Genomic DNA, 22,678 nt, shown 5'->3' on the forward strand with positions numbered 1-22,678 from the left:
AAACTTTTCAGTAGTATTTTATTTTTCCAGATACATGTAAAGATAGTTTTCAACACTTATTTTTGTAAGACTTTGTATTCCATATTTTTCTCCTTCCCTCCCTTCCATTTCCCCTCCCCAAGATAGCAAGCAATTTGATATAGATTAAATATATGCAGTTCTTTTAAGCACATTTCCATATTTGTCTTGCTGTACAAGAAAAATTAGATCAAGGGAAAAAAAACCTAGAAAATACTATGGTGTTTTCCAACACAAGTCTATTGAAATTACCTTGAATCACTGCACTGTGGAGAAGAACCAAGTCTCTCATAGTTGATCATCACATAATCTTTTTGTTACTGTGTACAAACCAAGAGAACATAGGGTTCTCTTGGTTCTGCTCACCTCATTCATTATCAGTTCATGTAGTTCATGTAAGTCTTACCAGGCTTTTCTGAAATCGGCCTGCTCATTATTTCTTAGAGAACAATAATATTCCATTACATTCACATACCATAACTTATTCAGTCATTCTCCAACTGATGGGCATCTACTCAATTTCCAGTTCCTTACTACTACAAAAAGAGCTGCTACATTTTTGTACATGTGGGTCCTTTTCTCTCTTTTATGATCTTTTTAGGACACAGATCCACTAAAAAGATTGCTAGATCAAAGGGTATGGTTGGATTGTTTCACAACTCCACCAGTGATGCATTAGTATCCCAGTTTTCCCACATCCCCTCCAACATTTATCATTAACTTTTCCTGTTATTTTAGCTACTCTGAGATGTATTTAGTGGTATCTCAAAGTTGTCTTAATTTGCATTTTTCTAATCAATAGTGATTTATAGCATTTTTTCCTTAGGACTAAAAACGGCTTTAAATTCTTCATCTGAAAATTGTCTGTTCATATCCTTTGACCATTTATCAATTGTATTCCTATAAATTTGAATCAGTTTTCTATATATTTTAGAAATAAGGCCTTGATCAGAAATACTGGCTTCCCAACTTTCTGTTTCCCTTCTAATCTTGGTTTCATTGGTTTTGTTCGTGCAAAAACTTTTCAATTTAATGTAATCAGAATTATTCATTTTGCATTTCACAATATTCTCTAGTGATTCTTTGGCCATAAATTCCTCCCTTCTCCACAAATTTGACAGGTAGACTATCTTTGTCTACTAGTCTGCTAATACTATCACCCTTTATTTCTGAATCGCAAGTCCATTTTGACTCTTGTTATAGGGTGTGAGATGTTGGTCTATACCTAGTTTCTGCCATACTAATTTCCAATTTTTCCAGCAATTTTTGTCCAATAGTGAGTTCTTATTCCAGAAGCTACAATCTTTGGGTTTATCAAACACTAGATTACTATAGTCACTGACTATTGTGTCCTGTGAATCTAACCTATTGTAATGATCAACTATTCTATTTTTTAGCCAGTATCAAATGATTTTGATGACCGCTACTTTATAATATAGGTTTAAGTGCTTTGGGTATTCTTTAAAAAAAAATAGTAAAGATCATAAAATACAAATCAGAAAATTTTAATTATTTAAAATTAAAAATATTTTATACAAGCAAGAGAAATATCATTAAATTAGAAAGGACATACTTCCTCGATATTCATGCACATCTAGATGCCATAGTGGAGAGAGGGTTAAAGTCAGGAAGATTTCAGTTTCTTTTTATCATAGTCATTCCTACCTATGGGACCAAAGCAATCCACTTAATCTCTCTTGGGTTTAAATTTCTCTTTTTAAAAATGGAGTTAATATTACCTACATAGTAGGTACTTAATAAATTCTTCTTTTCCTTCTTCCTGCAAAGTGTGACTACTAATACTTGCCTTACTTCTATGGGTCACTATGGAAATCAAATGAGATAATAGATGTAAATAATGGAGCAAGAAATGTCAAACCACTCCATTATCTTTGCCATAACTGCAAATGGGGTTGGACATGACTGGAAAACACCTCAAAGAACAACCATCTTTAAAATTCTATAGTTTCACCCAATCCCAAGCAATTTTAATGAGAAACAAGGGAGTTTTTAAAAATATAGACATCCCCAAAGTCTTAGGTTAGTTTGCTTATAACTGTACTAAAAATTCTGGGGTACTTCACTTAAACTTAAAAGAAAAAGGATTTCTCCTTCCTTTTGGTGAAGTGCTTTTTTTCTGATTATCATTATGTGGATCATTAAACTTCTAGAAAGTTTGGATGTGAAGAATGGGGCATGGGACTATATACAAAGAGCTGAGACAGAGATAGAAGAAAACCCTATTTATACTGAAAAGCATACTTTGCGTTTCATCTGGGCTTGTTGGAAGATGTTTGAATGCTAATTGTTCAGGCAGGATAGTTAGGGTTGCATCCCTTCTATATTGTGTTTACTGATCCTGAGGTACTGCCAAAAATCTTAAATGGATTGGGAATAAAATTTGTATGCAAATATTGGCCAGTAGAGAGTAATACACAGGGTTGATTCATATTTAATATAGATATTTTTGTCTTGTTGTGGGTAGGTTTCCACATTAGGGCTTCCTGAAAATTATTATGTTTTTATAGGAAACCATGACATGACAATGTGATTTCTTCCTCTAATGAGGACATAACCTTGTTCATTAACTTTTTCTGAAGTGTCAGCTAACTACCTTTTAAAGACATAAAAATTAAATCACTGAGACAAGTAGTTCCTATTCCTCTGAGGTGGTTTGATTTTTGGGTTTGAGGTTTTTTCTTTTAGGGGAATAAGAGTTTAAATTGGTTGAGATGATGATGAATGATTAATAAGAATGAGATCCAGCAAGGGATCATGGTTAGAAACTTGACTTTAGAGTCAGGAATATCTGGTTTTAAACTTTGGGACCATATGAAAGGGTCACAAGCTCTTAGCACCCCATCTGCTCTCTAAGGCTATAAGAACGTAACACTTGTTACCTTTGGGTTCTTGGGTGAGTGATTTAACATTTAACATGGGCCTCTGTTTCTTAACAACAAAATGAGGGAGTTAGACTGGATGATCTCTAATGTTACTGACAACTTGCCTAGATCATTGGGGGAAGTTTCTACCCTTGGGAATTCTTCAGACAAATGATCATAGGTTGCGAAGTTAAAGGGACCATAGAAATATCCTAGTTTTAACTCACTGATTTTTGTAACTAATGAAGTTAAGGTTCTGGCACAGTCAGGTGATGGATAGTGCTTTTAGTGGAGTTAGAAAGACTTATCTTCCTGAGTTCAATTACAGCCTCAGACACTTACTGGCTTTGTGACCCTGGGCAAGTCACTTCACCCTGTTCGTCTAAGTTTCCTCCAGATCACTCAAGTATCTGTGCCAAGAAAACCCCAAATGGGATCACAAAGAGTGAGATATGACTGAACAACTCAACAATAGCAACAAAAACAATAAGAAGCAAAGGCCCAAAGTCACAAATGTAACTTCAGACTATTGCACGCTCTCAAAGATAATTATAATACTTTTCATTTGTATGACTCTTTACAATTTACAAAGTCATGTTACATCCATTATCTCATTTGATTTCCATAGCAACCCATAGAAGTAAGGCAGGTATCACTAGTCACATTTTGCAGGAAGGAAAAGAATTTATTAAGTTCCTACTATGTACCAGGCACTATGCTGTGTGTACAAATATTATCTCATTTTATCCACTCAACAATCTTGTGAAATAGGTGGTATTTTTATATCCATCTTACAGTTGAATAAATTAGGGCAGACAGAAGTTATTTGCTCAGGATCACATAGCTAGTAAGTATCTGAGATTGCCGATAATACTTATTAGTGTACAGTTTGCAGTAAATACTATTCCACTTTTTCTGCATCTTGAAATTTGAGAAAACTTTTACTCTTTTGGCATATCTTTTATCCTTCATAATTTCTCAGAGATTATAAACAATGATTCAGTAATCATGTCTCTTTCAGTATTCTGGGATGTAATTCCTCTTTGCCAAGAAAATAGCTCTCATTTATAACTGCTGAGCAATCTTATTATTTTCTTGCCAGGACTGTACTTCAGTTCCCTCTAGACTAAAAGTTCATAACATTGACTTAGAAGGGAAAAAAATTGCATTCATATTTTCACTAATCTCTAACTAAAACTTAGCATTTTTTTCAATTGATTAAAAACATCAATTCTGAGAAATGGCCCATTAGCTTTACCAAACTAAGAAAGAGCTGGAGATACACATATATAAAGGTTAAGAATCTTTGCTGTGGTCTAAGTCTGTTCTAATCTTTATAATCTAAAAATCATTCTCTTTGATGAATAAATAGAGAAGTTGTATATTTTAGCTCCCTTCTACTGTAATGCTGGAGAAACTGATGCAAGATAGAGATTAGAGAGTTTTAATATTTCATTAATGGAGTGCTTGACTGGGAGCAAAACAGGATCCATTTTGACCCTAGCCAGCTGGATTGGACTCTTGTCTCAAAGTATCCAGGAAGCAGTAAAGGATTCCTGGGATTCTTATAGGGCTTCAATGATAAGGGATATAAAGGCAAGGTGGAGTTAGAGCACTGGTGAGCGGGAACTTCCAGAAATGGACCATAAATTCGGTTCTGACAGGTTGAGGGTAAGAAGGATCATAAATTCTGATAAGCTGGGAGGACTAGGAGCCAGGATATGTAAGATAGAAGATATGCCCTCCTATCTTGAGACAAACCATCTGCATTTTGTGCCTCTTCTCAGTCTTAATGGTCAGGAAGTGGGATTGACACCAGGAAGATTGAAGCAGAACAATTCAGGGAGACTAAAGTAGAACAATTCAAGGGAACTGAGGCAGAACAATTCAGGAAAACTAATGCAGGGAATTTGAGGCATAACACTATCATGTGTTACATATTATTCCATATATTCCAACTCAGTGGGAATAGTCTTTGTTCACTTCCTGGTTTAGAACATATGTAAAAAGCTATTTTGTTTTGTTTTTCACATTTTCATAAGCCTTTCTTATACTACTCTTTTAATTTCATAGTATTTGTATTTATCCTTAGTTATAATCTCTTCTTGGCATGCTTTTTGTATGTACATTTTGATTTGAACTCATTAAAAAGCTTCTAGAATAGTCATTGTTTTCTTTAAATACCTTCCCTTAAATTTCTCTTTGAGATAATTTATGTTTCTTTGCGAGAAGTTTCTTTTTTGAGATCCTCTTAGTCCTTTCCTTCTCTTCCCAAATCTCTTTTGGTATTCTTGCCTAGAAGTGGTGTTATTAGGTCAAAGGATATACATGAATTTGTAGCCTTTTGAGTACAGATCATATCATTTGATCATTTGTCAACTGGGGCATGACTTATTTTTTTGCAAATTTGACTCAGTTTTCTCTCTTTGAAAAATGAGGTCTTATCAGAGAAATTTGCTTCAAAATTCTTTTTACAATCATTATTGCTAATTGTATTTCTCCCCATTTATTCTTCTTAACCCTATCCCTCCTCAAAAGTGTTTTGATACTGACCTCTCCCTCCCCCCAATATGCCTTATCTTTATCACTTCCCTCCTTCCTATATTCCATTCTCTTCCTATTTTCCTGTAGGGTAAGATAGATTTCTATTCCTCTATTGAGTATGTATGCTATTTCCTATTTGAACCAATTTTGATGAGAGTAAAGTTCACTCATTCCCCCTCTCCTTCCTTTCTTCCATTGTAAAAGCTATCTCTTGTCTCTTTTTAATGGCAAATAATTTGCACCATTCCACTTCTCCTTTTCCCTTTCTCCTAGTACATTCCCCTCTCACCCATTAATTCCATCATTTTTTGAAAAAGATATTATCCCTTCATATTCAGCTTACATCTGTGCCCTATGTCTATATATATATATACTCCTTTTAACTGCCATAACGATGAGAACGTTCTAATGAGTTACAAGTATCATCTTCTTATGTAGAAGTGTAAAAAGATAAACCTTATTAAGTCCTTTATGACATCACTTTCCCGATTACCTCCTAATGATTCTCCAGAGCCCTGTATTTGAAAATCAGATTTTATATTCAGCTCTGATCTTTTCATCACAAGTACTTGAAAATCCTTTATTTCATTGAGTGACTACCTTTTCCTCTGAAGGATTATATTCTGTTTTGCTGAGTAAGTGATTCTTGGTTGTAATCCTAGCTTCACTGCTCTCTAAAATATCATATTCCAACCCCTCTGGTCCTTTTATATAGAAGCTGCTAGATCTTGTGTTATCCTGATTGTGGCTGTCCTATACCTGAATGTTTCTAAATGCTTGCAATATTTTCTCCTTGACCTGAGAGTTCCTGGAATTTGGTATAATATCCTTGGGAGTTTTAATTTTGGGATACCTTTCAGGAGGTTATTGGTGGATTATTTAAATTTCTATTTTACCCTCTGGTTTTAGAATATAAGGACAGTTTTCCCTGATAATTTTTTGAAAGATGATGTCCATACTCTTTTTTTGGATCATGACTTTTAAGCAGACCAATAATATTTAAATGATCTCTCCTGGATCTATTTTTCAGGTCACTTGTTTTTCCAAAGAGAGATTTCCCTTTTTTTCCCCAATTTTTTTCATTTTTTTGGTTTTGCTTTATTGAGTCTCGATTTCTCACGAACTCATTAGCTTCCATTTGCTTAATTCTATTTTTTAAGGAATTATTTTCCTCAGCAAACTTTTGTACCTCCTTTCCCAAATGGCTAATTTTGCCTTTTAAAGCATTCTTCTCCTCATTATCTTTTTGCATTTCCTTTTGTACCACTCCCAATTCTTTTCCTGATTTTTCCTCTTTCTCCCTTACTTGATTTTCCAAATCCCTTTTGTGCTCTTCCTTGTTCTGAGCCTAATTCTTATTTTTCTTGGAGGCTTTGGATGTAGGAGTTTTGACTTTATTATCTTCTTCTGAGTGTGTGTTTTGATCTTCTTTGTCACTGTTCCAAGCTTCAGGGGTTTTGTGTGAGTTAAGAAAGTAAGTTAGGTTGACAAGATAAAGTCTCAGGAATTTGGCTTCTCTTTGTATGTGTGATAATGCTGTCAATAAAAAAGTATGGACTCTGTTAGAGGACATCATTCCTAACTTACCACATCAGAAGGAACAGTAGAAGCTGAAAGATAAATGCAAAATTTGCTCAATTAAAAAAAAGATTCAGAAGTATTAATGATAAAAGTGACCTATTTGATGGCTAAATCAAGGGGAAGAAATAGGTTTCCCAAAAACTATTTAGAGAAAAATATACCACTTAATCTTGGGAAATAATATAAAAATTTCAAGAAATACTAAAAAACAGAAATAATTTTCAAACTGACAAAAATCACAAGTGCCAATAAGTATTAATTTAAATTTGAGTTTTATCAGCCACATCAAACTCCAAGATTATAATAGCAAGGATATGATCTTACAAGTAGTAAAGAAGAAAGCCATCATATCAAAACCCAGTAATTCAAATTTTTAAAGGGTTGATTTTTTTTTTACAAATATGAATAATGAAAGAAGAAACTAAGTAATTATAAACTTAAACATGAGTTCTAGGACTTTCAAATCAATTTCCCTTCTAAAACTCCCCTTTTTGGAAAAATAAATGAGCATTTAAAATTTGAGATGACTTTGAGTAAATTAATGGAGAGAAGAACCAATCCTACAGATCTTTTGTTACACAAAGTTAGTAAGGGCATAAAGCCTATAGAAGAGACTTAAATTATTAAGCAAAGTGCTTTAATCAAGCTAAGGTATTTTATAACTGTGATTAACTAGTCCCTTTCTCAATATCATCACCATAGAGGAATTAAAAACAACAATGGTTTTGTTTTGGTTCACTACCTAATGACAGAAGCCTGGCTTGTTGGGGAGAAAAAGTAGGAAGGAAAGAATGAGTTGATTATAGGTGTTACAAATAAAGAGAGAGAAAGAACAAAGGAGTGGGGATATGAGAGTAGAATTAGAAGAAATTAGAACAACATGCATCTGGAAGGAAACTTGAGGTAATAATAACTGATGAACTTTTTCTAGTTACACAATATACATTTATATATATATATACACCCATGGATAGTGGGCAAATATTGCAAATGACATATGATCTGGGTCCAAAATGAACAATAGGAAGGGGAGGAAGTGGATTGCTTTTGGGAAATTTCAGGGTTCTTTAAAAGACTTCAAATTTCTCTCTGAAGCAAAAATCTGTTTAATGTGAATATTCTTCCTTTGATTTAAGTCAGTGATATCACACTCAAATATAAATCATCCCTAGCTGCATATTGACTTAGAAAATTACAAGTTAACAATATCTATATTATGTTGTATTTAGTTTATCTTGTTAAATATATTCCAATTATAATTTAATCTGGTTCAGTCACATGAGAGTTTTGTGGACCTGAGAACTTGAGTCTGATGCCTCTTAATTTTAAGTCATGAAATACTGCAACATGAGTTGAAATTGGGGATCATATAAAGGGTAATGGAGGGTATCGGAATAACTGGGTGCCACAAATAGTATACAAAGGATCACAAAAGGAAAGAAGCATAAAGGATATAACCAGAGAAATGTATGATAAAAAAAGAAGAGGGATAACTATTTTGGCATTGCCACAATGTCAAGAAAAAGTGAGGGAGGTGCCAAGCACATTGTGACAAACTTATGGAAAGATCTTTCTAAGAGTCATGGCCCAGTATTTTTGGAGGAGGTACATACATCAATGAGGTTATAAATCTATTGGCATATTAAAGCAATAGATGACATTTACATAGAACTTTACAATTTACAAAGCTCTTCTCATAAACTTTGTGGGGTATATTCTACAGGCATTGTTCTTATTATATTGCTGATGGTAAGTGACTTGCTTATGGTCATACAGCTAGTACAAATCAAAGACTGTTTTAAACCATATCATTATCCACTTCAAGTATCATTCCACTATATCTTGCCCCTTTTCAGCTACTTTGAAAAAAGTATTTAAAAAGCAAAACATAGAAATTGTAGAAGAGTACCAGGTGTCCTGATAAATGATTAATAATGGGCTCTCTGGTGATATTATTGACATTTTCTCTATCACTTTCTTAAGTCTAGATAATAAACAAAACAATAAATTAAGCCCTGATTTGTAGTGTTTGGAAGTTTCTTGAGGTATAAATGCTTACACTTTGTTAATCTTTACACTTTGCTTTCATGTAGTCCCTTATGGATGAATAGAGAAAATGAGTTTTAGTGATAGAGCTGGGGTATCTCATTGTGAGATAATTGTCATCCTTAGAAGGCTAAATATTTGACAGAAGAATAGTAAATAATTTTTATGAAAGTGAAGAGAAATTCTTTATACAAAGCCTTTTTGAGTATGTTTTAGCTCTCAATGGCTAATTCCATAGACTCGTGGTGGATTGATCATATTTCTTTCAATGAAGTGGATGAAACAATAATATTATTAATTTATAAAAGCTAACATTTATATAACTTATATAATTTAATTTCTTGGGCTGTGACAGTCCCTATTTTTATTGATGAGAAATTGAAGTTGGCAGGCAAAATGATTTCCTTAGTTTCACATACCTAGTTGAATTTGGGGCAAGATTAGACTCAGCTCTTCTAGATCTAGTTTTACATCCAACACACAATCTAATACACAATATACAATAGAGAAAAAAAAAATCTAACACTTCCCAGGCAAAGCTGTTGTCTTGCCTCATTTTAGATCAAATTCTATTTTTTGTATCTCAGAACCACTCAGGAAAGGGGTGGAGCAGAATTTTCAGAGCTCTCATTCAAAATGAGTACATGTTTTTGGTATGTCTAGGTGCTTCAAGGCTTGCGCTTAAAGCTCATACGTAGTCTCCAGTGAAGAGGAGTGTGTGTGTGTGTGTGTGTGTGTGTGTGTGTGTGTGTGTGTGTGTGTGTGTGTGTGTAGGGGATTGACAAAGAATTCAAAGTAAGGATAAATTGATGTCTTTTGAGGATTTGATATTTGTTTTTAAATAATTTGAAATGTATTCTTGACTTTTGTTAACACTATAAAGCATCCTTTTCCAGTCTTTTCAAAATGAAGGGTATTTTGGACCAGAAATTCCCTGGGCTTTTGTAACAGTCCTTTTTCTTGGTTCTCTTACTATCTATCTAACCATTCCTTTTCAATTTCTTCTCTTTGTTCAATAAACAAACAATATTGATGGCCCCCTACCCTTGTCTTGCTACATTTTTCTTTTAGTGACTGCATCAGCTTCCATAAGTTTAAATTGTTATTGCTATGCATATTACTGTTAGATCTATATATCCACCCCTGGTATCTCCTTTGGACTTCAGCCCTTCCCTCCACCACCAATTCCTAATTGGACATTTCACATAGCATATACTGGAGACATCTCAAACTCAGTATATATATATATATTTTTAAAAAGACCTCATTAGCTTCCCCTTCTCTTTTCCAAAGTCTCCCAGTTCTGTCAAAGACGTTCATTCTTCCAGGCTTCAAGGTTCATAACTTTGTCATAATCCTAGACTTTTGACTCCCCCTCATCCCACATATCCAGTCAGTTGCCAAATTTTGCTTTTTCATCATGCTACTCTTTCCTACACTTACACAGCTACCATTTTTAGTCCCTTATTCATTTCTTGCTAGATTGTTGCAGTACCCTCCTAATTGGTCATGATGCCTTAAATCTCTCACTTTTACCTGCTATAAATCTTCATGAACACTGTTACCAAAGTGATACTTAAATGCAGGGCTGACCTGTCAGTCCAGGTCATAATCAATTCCAGAATCTCCTTTTTTCCTACAAGATAAAATATAAACTCTTCTGTTTAGCTTTTAAAGCCCTACATGGCTTGTATCTAACATATCAGCCTCACTGGACATTATTTCATATCCCACAATCCATAAACCAGTTAAACTCACTCTTTTCTTCACAATCCACCATCCATCTCTGTTTTTGCATGGACCAGATCCCCTTCCCAGAATACACTCTTTCCTCCTCTGACTCATTGAATTGCTCCTTCCTTTAAGACTGAGTTCATGCACTACTTTTTAAACATGAAGCCTTTTCTCATCCCCTCAGCTACTAGAGAATTAGTCCCTTAGATGATGCATTCTATTTAATTACTTTGTATTTCTTCTTTTTACATTTGTATATGTACACAATGTTTTCTTAGAAGTAAAGTTGTGAGTAGGGGTTATTTCATTCTTTGTGTGTGTATTTGCAATCCTTGGGATAGTGTTTTCATTAAAGATATATTTTTTAGAATGATGCTCATTTTTTTAGGGTTAATTTTTTTGGTGGTAAGCTGAATTTTTTTTGCCTTTTAGGATATATTTTAGGATGTTTAGAGATGAAGCAACCACATCTTGAGTGATCCTAAGTGTTTTCTTGGTAATTGTGTTGCTTTTTTCCTGAATGCCTTCATACTTTTTCTTTGACATGTAAGCTCTGGATTTTTTCTGCTTCAAAGATATCTGGGTCCAGTGGCAAGATATAGATCAGGATGATTGGATACTTGACCTTGATTGACCTCTACCTGGATCACCTGAGGTTCTGGGCTGACCACTAACTCTTAGGGTTTGTTCTTCCTAGATCTTTGAGGTTCAGAGCAGTGGATGTCAAGAGTGTCCCTTGTTATCTCAGGACATCGTAATGGGAACTTGGATTTTTTTGTGTGTCCTTCCTCTGCCATGCCCTCATAAATAACTTTTGCTTCCTTGGATGGGTCCTATTACAAGTTTGTAACGACTCTCAGATTTTCTCAGGGGAACTCTGTATTCTTGTTACATCCAGAAAGAGAACTTGGTAGACTACATTTGTGTCTGTCCCATTTCTGGTTACTTTGAAGACTGTGGGATTGTTTGCCTAAACTAGTAGCCCCCCTTACTATTGATTGTGGGCTCTTTTGTGTACTTCTGGAGTGGAAAAAGTCACTTATAATTTTCATTGGATTTCTTGATTGTTATTCTGGGTAGTGTTGCCTTCAAGTTTTTTTTGGAATAGGTATGGGAGAAGCTGAGCTGCTGTCTTGACAAGAAGTCTCTACATAAATTCTTGTACAGTATGTGAAAGATTATGAAAAAATCATTAAGAGATATCAGTTGGTATGTCATTAATTAATGAGAATTATGTCACTGAAGGCATCTATTATATTTGCAGACAAGATGTCCTTTATTGCCATTGACAAAGAGAATATTGAACTGGATGGACTGTAAATTTGACTCAGTATATGGCATACAAACATGAATCAAAAGCACACACATCAAAAGCAGGAAAGATATCTAAATAATTTTTATTACCTGAACCACAACTTTATCATATATTTTCTATATTCATTAGAGGTATAATAAGTTCCTAAAAATGAAAATATAGGTTATGTGTCCTTGGTATTTAAGATTTGGCTATTGCATTTTATTTGAGAAGAAACTGAATCATTTTGTAAAATCTGCCTTTTTAGCTGAAAATTACCTTTTTTTGAATTGTTAGACTCTTTTAAGGCTTCAGGGAAGACCAATGCTTGAAACTTTGTCATAATTTTTAAAACTTATTTGAGTAGAAAAACATCCTAATTGATACCATCTGGACTGAAAGTCTCACTAATTGGGCTGTTCACATAACTGGACTCCTGACTTGCCTCCAGCTGGGAGTTCAGTTCCAGAATGAGTAACCCTGGGTGTTCATGCTTAACTCACAAGGAAAATCTTGACTCCCGTTCTCTATTCTGATATGGAACAAAGCCAATACAGAAGATGGATGTATATGTAAATAGGAGAAAGGGAATAGCATTTATTAAGTATCAACTATGTGCCAGGTACTGTGACAAATGCTTTACAAATATTATTTCATTCAAATTTCTCAACAACTCTTGGATAGAGGTGATATTATGATCTCCATTTTATAGTTAAAGAAACTGAAGCAGATAGCGGTTAAGCCACTTGGCTAGGGTCACATGACTAGTAAGTGTCTGAAAACATGGTAAATAAATTCTCTTATTTGATTTCAACACCCTTTTTCCAGAATTCTGTTTTCTTGCCTTCTTTAAAAGTTCCTTTTTTCTTTCCTCACATCCTTGTCTTTTGCTTCTTTGTCTTCACAATGACACACTCACAAAAAGATTAGAATTCATAAATGATTAGACAAGGACTTAGGATCTATAATTTATTCATTAAGAGCCAGAAGATTTTCTTCTCTCATGAATTAAAATGGAAAAGTACTTATAGATCCAAGATTGGAAGCCTAGGCTCAGGGTTTTTGAAAAAAAAAATTTGCTTGAATCATGTAAAAGTGATGGCAATTTCGCATGTCTGGACACGATATAAAGGAATTTAGCTCTAGTTGCAGAAGATGGTGTTTTATATCAAATTTGTGAATTTGATGTGAAAAAACCAAATGAATTGAAATTTTTTTTTGTTTTCTTATGAAGACTAAATATTCCTGTTTATGAGATCTCCTGCTTATATCTTACTTTGGTGTCACATTATAGCTTAGGCATAATTCTGAATGCTCAAAGCTGGTGGAACATAAGCTCTCATAGTCCTCTTAATGTTCAGAGGCTTCTCCCAATGAACACCTGTGTATCTGTCACTGGAGGATTAACCTAATTAAGTTTATATTGGCTCATGAATGCCATTGGATGCCCCCTCAGTGATGGTAAATTGTTTTTGATCCAAGAAACTTCAGAGATCTCCTGTTATAGTTAATATTTAGGGCATTGGATATCAATTTAGTAAGACAAGTTTAAATACTGCCTCTGACACTTATTAGCTGTGTCACTCTGGGTAAGCCACTTAACCTCTCAGTATCTAAGTTTGCTCATCTATAAAAATGAAGGAGTTGGGTTGGATGGTCTCTAAGTTATCTCCCATTTTTAAATCTACAATTTATTGTTCCTATGAACTAATAACAATAAAAATTAAAGGACACAAGGTTGTAATCACCCTTAATGTAGAATGTACTGAATTAAACCATAAATCCATGAAGTATTAAAGATGTACTTTTATCCCCTAGTGTTACAAATCAGTTTTCTCTCCTAAATCTACCCCAAACAGACTCAGGATCATGCCAATTGATTATAGTTCCTAGTGGGGAGGGGACACAGAAATTATGACAAGATTTTATTTTTATATACTCCATATCCTTGTTGAGGCAACTGGAATGATTCTCAGGGTTCTTGTGAACTGAATGCTTTCTATTCTGCTATTTTATGAACATATTTTTCTAACTAAATATAGCTTCATTTATATGTTCATTATTCAATTTCTGGTGTTCTGTCTTTATGAAATCTGGATATCAAAGAGTTGATCAGAAATATGGAATGGTACATTGGAAAGAATTTTTGAATTTTTTTAAATTTTTAATTCAAAGGACTCAAATTCACGTACTATTTCTGATATTTGTTTGACTTTGCACAATTTGCTTAACACTTCTGGGCATTGGCATCCTCATCTATAAATGAGAAGGTTGAATTTAATGGTCCTGTAAGTCTTTTCTAGTTACAGCTCGATGATCGTATGATCTTAGCAGTGATTTAAAAGCAAACGTTTATCATGAAAGGAAACCTAATATAGAATAAGACATAGACTTCAGTTATGGTCATTGTGGATTGATTTGTTTTGCATAACAATTATAAGGGAGGGCTTCTATTGGGAGAGAAAGGATGTGGATTAGTTAGTGGGTAGTTTATAGACATGGGGAAAAAAAGAGAATCACTAAAACATTTTCCAAAATGGAAGAAGAAGATGATGTAGATGAAAAAGAGACAATGTTAATGATGACATTGATAACTAAGAAGAAATAGATCACTATTTTTCCTACTCCCCTGTTCCTATTCTCAACCTTTTGTGGCATTATAGAGTATGGGGTCTGATTTGATGCTATATTTTTTCATACTGATAGATTAAAGAAACAAAGCTAAAAGATTTGTGTATACCACGGAGGATCCACAAAAATATTGACAGAAAATATAGTTTGCTAAGACTTATATAGGAGAGTTGAACCTGAGATATTTTATGAATGGATTCCCCATCTCTCCCATTTCCAGAATTTTAGTCTTTTTATGACTAACTTGATTTAGAAAAAGACTTCTTTTAAGAATGCTTATACACAAATAGATTATTTAGCCATGGGATGGAAATAAAACTGGATTTTGAGTTAAAAGTCCTGGCTTCAAGTTAATACCCAGTAATGTGATGTGTGATCTTGGGCAAGTGACAATGATCTCTCTGAGTTTCATTTTATTTGTCTCTAAATTTAAGGGGTTGGATTAAGTGACTGCTGAGGTCCTTTCCAAGCTCTGAAATTATAATTATATGATTACTCTTAGGATTCACTCATTCCATTTTCCTACAGTTTGATTTTAAGTATCATCCATGTTGACTCAACCATATCATATGCAGTGATATTTTGTACTGGACAGTGACCAGATTAAACATTAAATGGGCTTTATGTACAGTTCATTTGTAAATGGCACTCAGGGCAGGGGAGGAGGTGGATGTGGACAAGTTGGGGGAAAATTACTTTGGGATGTCCCTTTGCTTAAATAAAGAAACCTGGGCTGTGTAGTCGAGAGTCATATAATTGCTGACTGACCAAAATGCATGTGTTTTGCATTTGCTTTGGGCTTCCTCTCACACATTTGATTTGATTTTTATTTTTTTGGGTTTTGTTTTGTTGAGTGCAATGCCTGTTATTACTCAGCTAATCATCTCATGGGCTAGTCTATAAGACAGCCTTTCCTGTGTTTGAATCCATGTTTTTTGCTGCTGTTCTCATGCTTTTTCTTTATAATGTTTCAGCTCATCCACCATATACCATGTGCTTTAGAGTGAAATTCTACCCACACGAACCTTTGAAGATTAAAGAAGAGCTTACCAGGTATTTTTTGTTTGTTTGTACATTTAATTCACACCCTCCATAAGCCAGGGGCTTATTTGTTTAGCTGCCAGGTTCTCCTTAGATTTGTGGTGAAATGCTCTAACAAGGCATGTGCTGAGCCACACATTGAAGCTTTTAGTTTTCCCCTAATACTTAATTGTCTCTGAATTTTTTAAACAATTGTCTTTGGTGGTGTAATTAAGCCACACAAATGAACAGTGGCTTAAGGGGGAGGTGACCTTAGAAAACAGCTTCCAATGGGTTACTAAAAATAAAAAGAAGAATGTTTTCAGTGTGGAGGGCAAAGCAGAACAGCAGAAACTCGAGAGCATCCATGAAGAACTAAACCATTCCTAAAGGAAAAAGAGATTGACAGCAAAAGCAGCTTTCTTCATGCTAGAATAAACTTTCTAAACAAATCCTTTTACTTTATCCTTGCTTCTATCTCTGGTTCCTACCTGGTATAACGATTATTCTTCTCCAGATGGCAAGCCTCTCCCAAACCTTTCATAGAATGACCTGCAAGGGCTTTTCTCCTAATACTTTCACTAACTCCAGGTCCATATCCTGCCTTGTAGTAATAATCCTGGATTTGGCTACAAGTTGGAGGATATGTGTTTATCCATTTCTAACCTTTTTAATATAGGAAATCCAAGCCCCCAATTTTAAATCTCTGCTCTTTACCACAATGTTTCTGAAAACTTCTCTGGAAAGTGGATTTCTGTAAAACACTCTTTATTTTCACATAGAAGCAATGTTGTCATTAGGGGATTGTCTTACTGACCAAGGTTTCAAGCATAAAATGGAATCATAAAATCAACCATGCTTATAACACAAATATAGCAAAGATAAAATCATTGATAAGTTACATACTTATAAAACAATGTAATTATAAATTACAAAATGATTATACAAATTTATAAATTAAAATGATTATTTACAAATATACTCCATACACTGATTATAAGGAGAGCTCAAATGTATCAGAACATGTATTGCATATAAAAAGCATTTGTATTATAGCAAAAATTTTATTAAGATGAATATTTTACATACAAATGATTTTGATTAACTAATTTTGCTTACCTTCTTAGACTTTAGAAGGCCTTTGGAGATGATCAGTACATTCCAAATCTCTTAAAAGTGCCCCATTTTCTTTTCTTTTTCCTTCTATATTAGTATAACTCAGTGACTAGTTTGCTAAAATATTGAATGTTATTATTGGGCCCTATTTCTTCTCTTTCTTCTCTCTCCTTCTTTGGTATAGAGGAAAGTGTTGGGATGGGCATTTCTCCCCAATCCTTTCCTCTTCTTATTAGTTCTGCTCTTGTTATTGGATAGTTTAATTCTTTTTAGTAACACTGAGGAGGGAAGAGATAGAAATGAATCAGTTAATAGCTCTGACATAATAATAAAAATTACAATTATTTATTGTACCAAAGCCTGCCCTACTTGTGTTTCATCTCTGGCTTGGATGTTTGGTTCCTTCCCTTTCCAGTAGTCAGTGAAAATGGTTAAAGGTTGATTATAGCAATCAAAGTAATAACTGGTTCCCTTTAACCCACTGTTTGTGGAACACATGTTGGATAAATGGGACGTTTTTGAGAGAGTATAAATGAATTTGATAAACCTCTGCCCATTTGGAACTTCTGAAATATATTGATGTATTAAGAATGTGGTGATGAAATACTCTTATAACTATTTTCAATTTTATGTATGTTTAAATAGAAAGCTTTAATTTAAGTCAATCACGAAATTATGTTCATTTAGTAGTCTTTGATATTTGCACACATGCATATATTTAACACATATCTATCTTACTCTGTCTTGCCACTGAAGGTAAGATAACCCTGGAGGAGAGATTGGTGATGATGACTTTTCACAGCTCTGCATCAGTGAAATCCAATTCCTTTGCCAGTCAAGACATCAGATATCATTGGTTCTTTTTGAGAACAATGGACAATTTATGTGTCCATTAAATACATAACACTATAAATGTATACTTAACCTGTTAAAGTACATACACATTGCTACATGTATACATAACATGTATGGGCTTTAATAGACTAAAGTAATATAAGATAAATGTATATGTATATACACATCAGTATGTACTTGCTCATATGTATACACATATCAAATACCTCATAAATGAACACCATTTTCCAATGGTATTCTCAAATTATAGTATGTATGTATTTTAATAGACATGAAAGGCAATTTGTTAAATAAAGTTCAACAAGAGTGAGACAACTAGAAGAAAACTATTTCAGATCCATATTTTTTATTTGACCCCAGTTGTTTTTGCAAAAATTATAGTAGATCTTTAATTAATGTATCTTTTTTATTGTTGCAACCAAAAAGTTAATACATTTTACTGTTTCTACCATTTGTCAAGAGATACCCTTTCTTTGATTTTCCACTATTTAATACTATCTTATCTGATAAAGCATAACATTAGTGAGTTTGGGGTGGTTTTCAAAAATGAACACGTATTTCATTTCTCTTAGTCTATTCATTTGCTCAGAACTATTCTAGTAGGTATTTTTGGAGTGAGAGGAGAAAGGGTTAACTAATGAACTTAATGTTTGAAAGATACTTGTAGCATTTCTGCAAACTAATCTTTTTTGTAAGAATAAAACGATTAATTCATTGACAATTCATTGAGTACCTACAATGAAAAAACTAAATTCCAATGGAAAGTTGATTGGTTGTGGTTCTTCATATTTTAAAAGGACCAAAATGACATCACAGACTATGTGTCTGACTATCACTTATCTGACTAATATGAACTTAGAAGGCTATATACACATTGGGCATGTAAACATTTGGGATGGAGATGTCTTTAAGTTTGTATATTTCATTTTTCTTTTGAGCTACTGAAATTCTGCTTTGCTTATAGATTGGCTTCTTTGATGGGAGAACACCACATTGAAGGGTCTTGGAATCCAGTAGAAAAAACACTGAATTTGGAATTAAGGGTTTGGGCTTATATCTTAGTTATATCATTCCCTTCCTTTATACTGTACAAATCATTCAGTTTCTCTGGACTTGAATTTTTTTTCATCTGTGAAATGAGGATATTTAGGTTTTATATTAAATCTATGCTTTTACATAAATAGAATTATAATAGGTTTGAAGGGATGTATAGATTTATGTAATCTAGCTTCTTCCCTCCAGTACTATATGATTGTAGTAAATTGGTTACTACAGATTAGGTAAGCACATAAAAACAGTTATATTTTACTTTTGTTAAATATTTTTCTTGAATATTGATGATATTAATTTTTTTATGGAAATGTGATTGAATGAAAGGTTGATAGGTTTGGGGAGAGCAATACCATAATATAGAAAGTAACTACTAGTTAGGCTTCTTTCATGTGACTCATATTATCTGGAAAACATTTCACTATTCTTTGCTAAAATAAGTATGTTGAGAAAATGAAATATTGGGAGATATTGTGAAGCAAGGCATTTTTGTCCTTTAATACAGGTGAAAAAGTGCTGTGTATCACATCAGTATAACTGTCAGAATTCAAAAATAATGGAACTATGTAATGGACTGAGGCTTGAGTTGATGCACTGAGGTCCCAAGCATGTGAGGCTAAATAGTAATTGGACCATACTCTATTAATATATATGCTTGGAGGAAGAATGGCCCCTGCCCACTCTCTATGCAAGTCCTGATGTATTGTATAGGAAATGATGATTTTGGTGGGTGGAGGCAGAGGGGCAGGAAGAGAAGCGGAGAGAGACTGCTGGCTGGGTTCTGCTTTGATGGCTTCTGGTCTGGCTGGTTTCTTGAGGAAACTGCCGACATTGCTAATCTCCCTTTACTTCCAGTCCTTCTTTATCTCCCATCCTTCTTCACCTCCACTGAGAATAAAGATTGAAGATTTTCCCTTAACCTGAATTCCTGACTCTGGCTGATTTTAAAATACGCGGTCATCACAGAACTACAAACAAGTTAAATTCTTATGATATGATTTTACATATTTGTAAAATAACTTACTACTTTTATAAATATTTAAATGAAACTTAAAAATAAGCATGGCAATTTAACAATATTTATGTACTTTTGGATCATCATTAAGGATAAATATACTATTAAAATTCTATTAGTACTATGAAAAATGATCAAAAGAGCAGAGTTAAGATGATAGAAATAACTATAAAGAGTAGAAAAGACTTATTTGCTTTGATGAATAAAAGACTAGACTTTTTACATTTTTATTCCCCTTTCTATAATCTTCATATAATTTTAGTTTCCTTATTGAACATTCTCCTATTGTGCTGTTTCTTTTCAATTTTGTAGAATTATTAAAATAAAAAGTATGTGTTATATTTTCCTTTCTATTACTAATCAGAATACACAAACATATTTTGATAGAGAATCAATGTAAATAACGAAGGAGTTGTCTATGACAGATCTTAACAATGTTACTTAAATCTTTATATAAAAGATATTTTATTAAAGGTAAAATAAAATAATGAAATAAAAGGTAGCTTATTAAAAGTAGCATGTCTCATGTTTTTTGATCTAGAGTTCTGATTTTACTAAGGGCTTTCAGTTTGGAAAATCTTTCCTCCAATGCAGATCTACTATTGATCTGCAATTTATAGCATTAGAACTTGTAGGTACTGAGAATTTTGATTTGTTCCTGGTCCCATAGCTAGTAGATATTGGAGACAAGACTTAAACTGAAGTTATCCTGACTTCAAGGATAGCGTTTTACCCATTGCACCTGTTACCATTCTGTCTTTTTTTGATTATGAATTGAACATATTTTCCCCAAACCCATTTATAAATGAATAAGAAGTTCCAAAGTTCAGTGTGCAATGTGAAATATATAGGAATCCATGAGTTTTAGTTAGAGAACACATATGAGCAATATGTGTATTGTTAATTTGTTGTTGTCATTATTAAACTTTGTGTTACAAGAGCAGAGTAACAATCCTTATTTATCAAGAAAATTATGTGAAATATCAAGAATAATGTGAAATTGATTTTAACTACAAAATTGATAAAGAGAAGGGAATTCTATTTGTGTTTAAACATATTAATTCATCAGAGATACCTTTTTACTTTCTAATGAATGTGATATAGGTTGTTTTTATCTTCTTGAGATTTAGAAGAACACATTTGAAAATTTTCAGTGTTCAGGGTCAACTTGTTTGACTTTGGGCAAGCAATTTAACCTGTTTGGTACTTACTCTCTTACTTTATAAGAAAAGGAAATTGTAGTTGAAGATCTTTAAGCCCATGAAATTCTTAAATCCTATCTATAACTAAAGAGGAAGGATGTTTTATTTTGGAATAGAGAATATTCTGCATCAAATTTTTCTGAGTGCTAAGTATCTTGCTTCTCATTAGAATTAGAATTATATCTGTCCAGAAAGGAGATTAAGGAGTGGAATGTGATTATTAAATAGAATGAAAAGCTGCCAATTAGGTGTACTTAACATTTTAGAATTAAAACATTCTGCGTTTTATTACTCAATTCTGCACCAGATCTTTGTGGATGACTGACTTTTTGGTTAGTCCATCCAAAGTAATTTACTTGTGAACAAGATGCTATCATGTTGTTCCACAAGGGCCATGTGGGGATTGAGGAAGGGAATTGTTGAGAAACTCATAAAAGGTTTGAGTTGATGAAAAGAAATAAGTGCTAAGTTTCATCAAACTATTGTGATAAGGAACATTTTCAAATCAAGAAGAGATATGTGCTCTTTCACTTTTACTTCTGTAAATGACATTTTTAATATATAAGGAGATATAGAACAAGGAGAGCTGTGCTTTTGAACTTTCCCAAAGGTATATGCCATCATCTTGGAGAATATCCAGTGTAGTGTTCAAAATGAAGATCTTTAGAGATGGAGAGGTCTTCCACATGCTCTTGTTTGCATGTAACATCATCTGGATTGCATCAATCCCTGGGACATTTATGAATATCCCAAATGAATTCATAATTATTCAAGAGTTTGGCCTAACTAAATGGACCCTGTTGAAGTCAAATAGCCAAAGAATTAGTGTTGTTGAAACTATGATATTCAAGTGAATGGGTGGAGTTGGCTCATATGTTTATAAATCTTAGACAAACACAACAGATATACTATGAGCTCATAATCACAGAATTAAACAAGAAGAGGAGAACAGTTAGCTGGGCTGCTTTTGAGAAATTGTATGGTATCTTGCACAGTATCTACATATCTATATCTATCTAGGTATTTATGTATCTATCTATATGTATGTATTTTTCTGAAATAAAAGTCCTTTTTTTCTAAACAATAGTATTCTTCTGGTGATGTTGTTATGACTGACACAGTTATAGGATATCACAGCCTTAGAAGAAATAAAATTGGGGATCCTCCAAAAGATAAGAGAGGAGTACTTGTTGGACACGAATAGACTGCAATATACTACCAATCAAAAATAATGTAAGAAAAGAATGTACTCAGAGATATAATAGAGGAGAAAAAGTGGGCTTGGGATGTGCCATAGGGGAAATAATGATAAATTTGGAGTCAGGATCTGGGAACTCACAAACTCAGGATCTTGTATTCCTCACCTGTAAAGTGAGGGTGTTGGGTTTAATGATGTCTCAGCTAACTCTATGATACTATGTGGTGAAAATGAAAGATAATCAACCGACAGTTGCATACTCCACTCAGATTCATAAATGCCAATAAAGGTGAGGGAATTCCCTTCCCTTTGTCCACATACCTCCTCCCTTATTATATTGAGTGCGAGAATTCACAGGAAGACAATGACAAGAGTCACCTAGAATAAGAAGGGGCCTAGATAGACTGTATTCCAGGTATCAAATTAAAGTTGTTTTTACTCTTCATTGAATTTTCAATTTCTCTTTAATGTTTAATCATGTAAATTAACAGC

General features: G+C 33.6%; 1 protein-coding gene across 1 annotated transcript in view; it reads left to right on the forward strand.

The window, feature by feature from the left end:
• Window positions 1-22,678, forward strand: part of FRMD3 (FERM domain containing 3) — a 151,152-nt gene that overhangs the window by 24,167 nt on the left and 104,307 nt on the right. Inside the window, exon 2 of the mRNA XM_023497683.2 lies at window positions 15,705-15,783. Within this exon, the coding sequence (XP_023353451.1) occupies window positions 15,722-15,783 (62 nt within the window). The 5' untranslated portion in view covers window positions 15,705-15,721. The remainder of the gene's footprint in view (window positions 1-15,704; window positions 15,784-22,678) is intronic.

This window comes from Sarcophilus harrisii, chromosome 1 (genome assembly GCF_902635505.1).
Source record: "Sarcophilus harrisii chromosome 1, mSarHar1.11, whole genome shotgun sequence".
Lineage (NCBI taxonomy): Eukaryota > Metazoa > Chordata > Mammalia > Dasyuromorphia > Dasyuridae > Sarcophilus > Sarcophilus harrisii.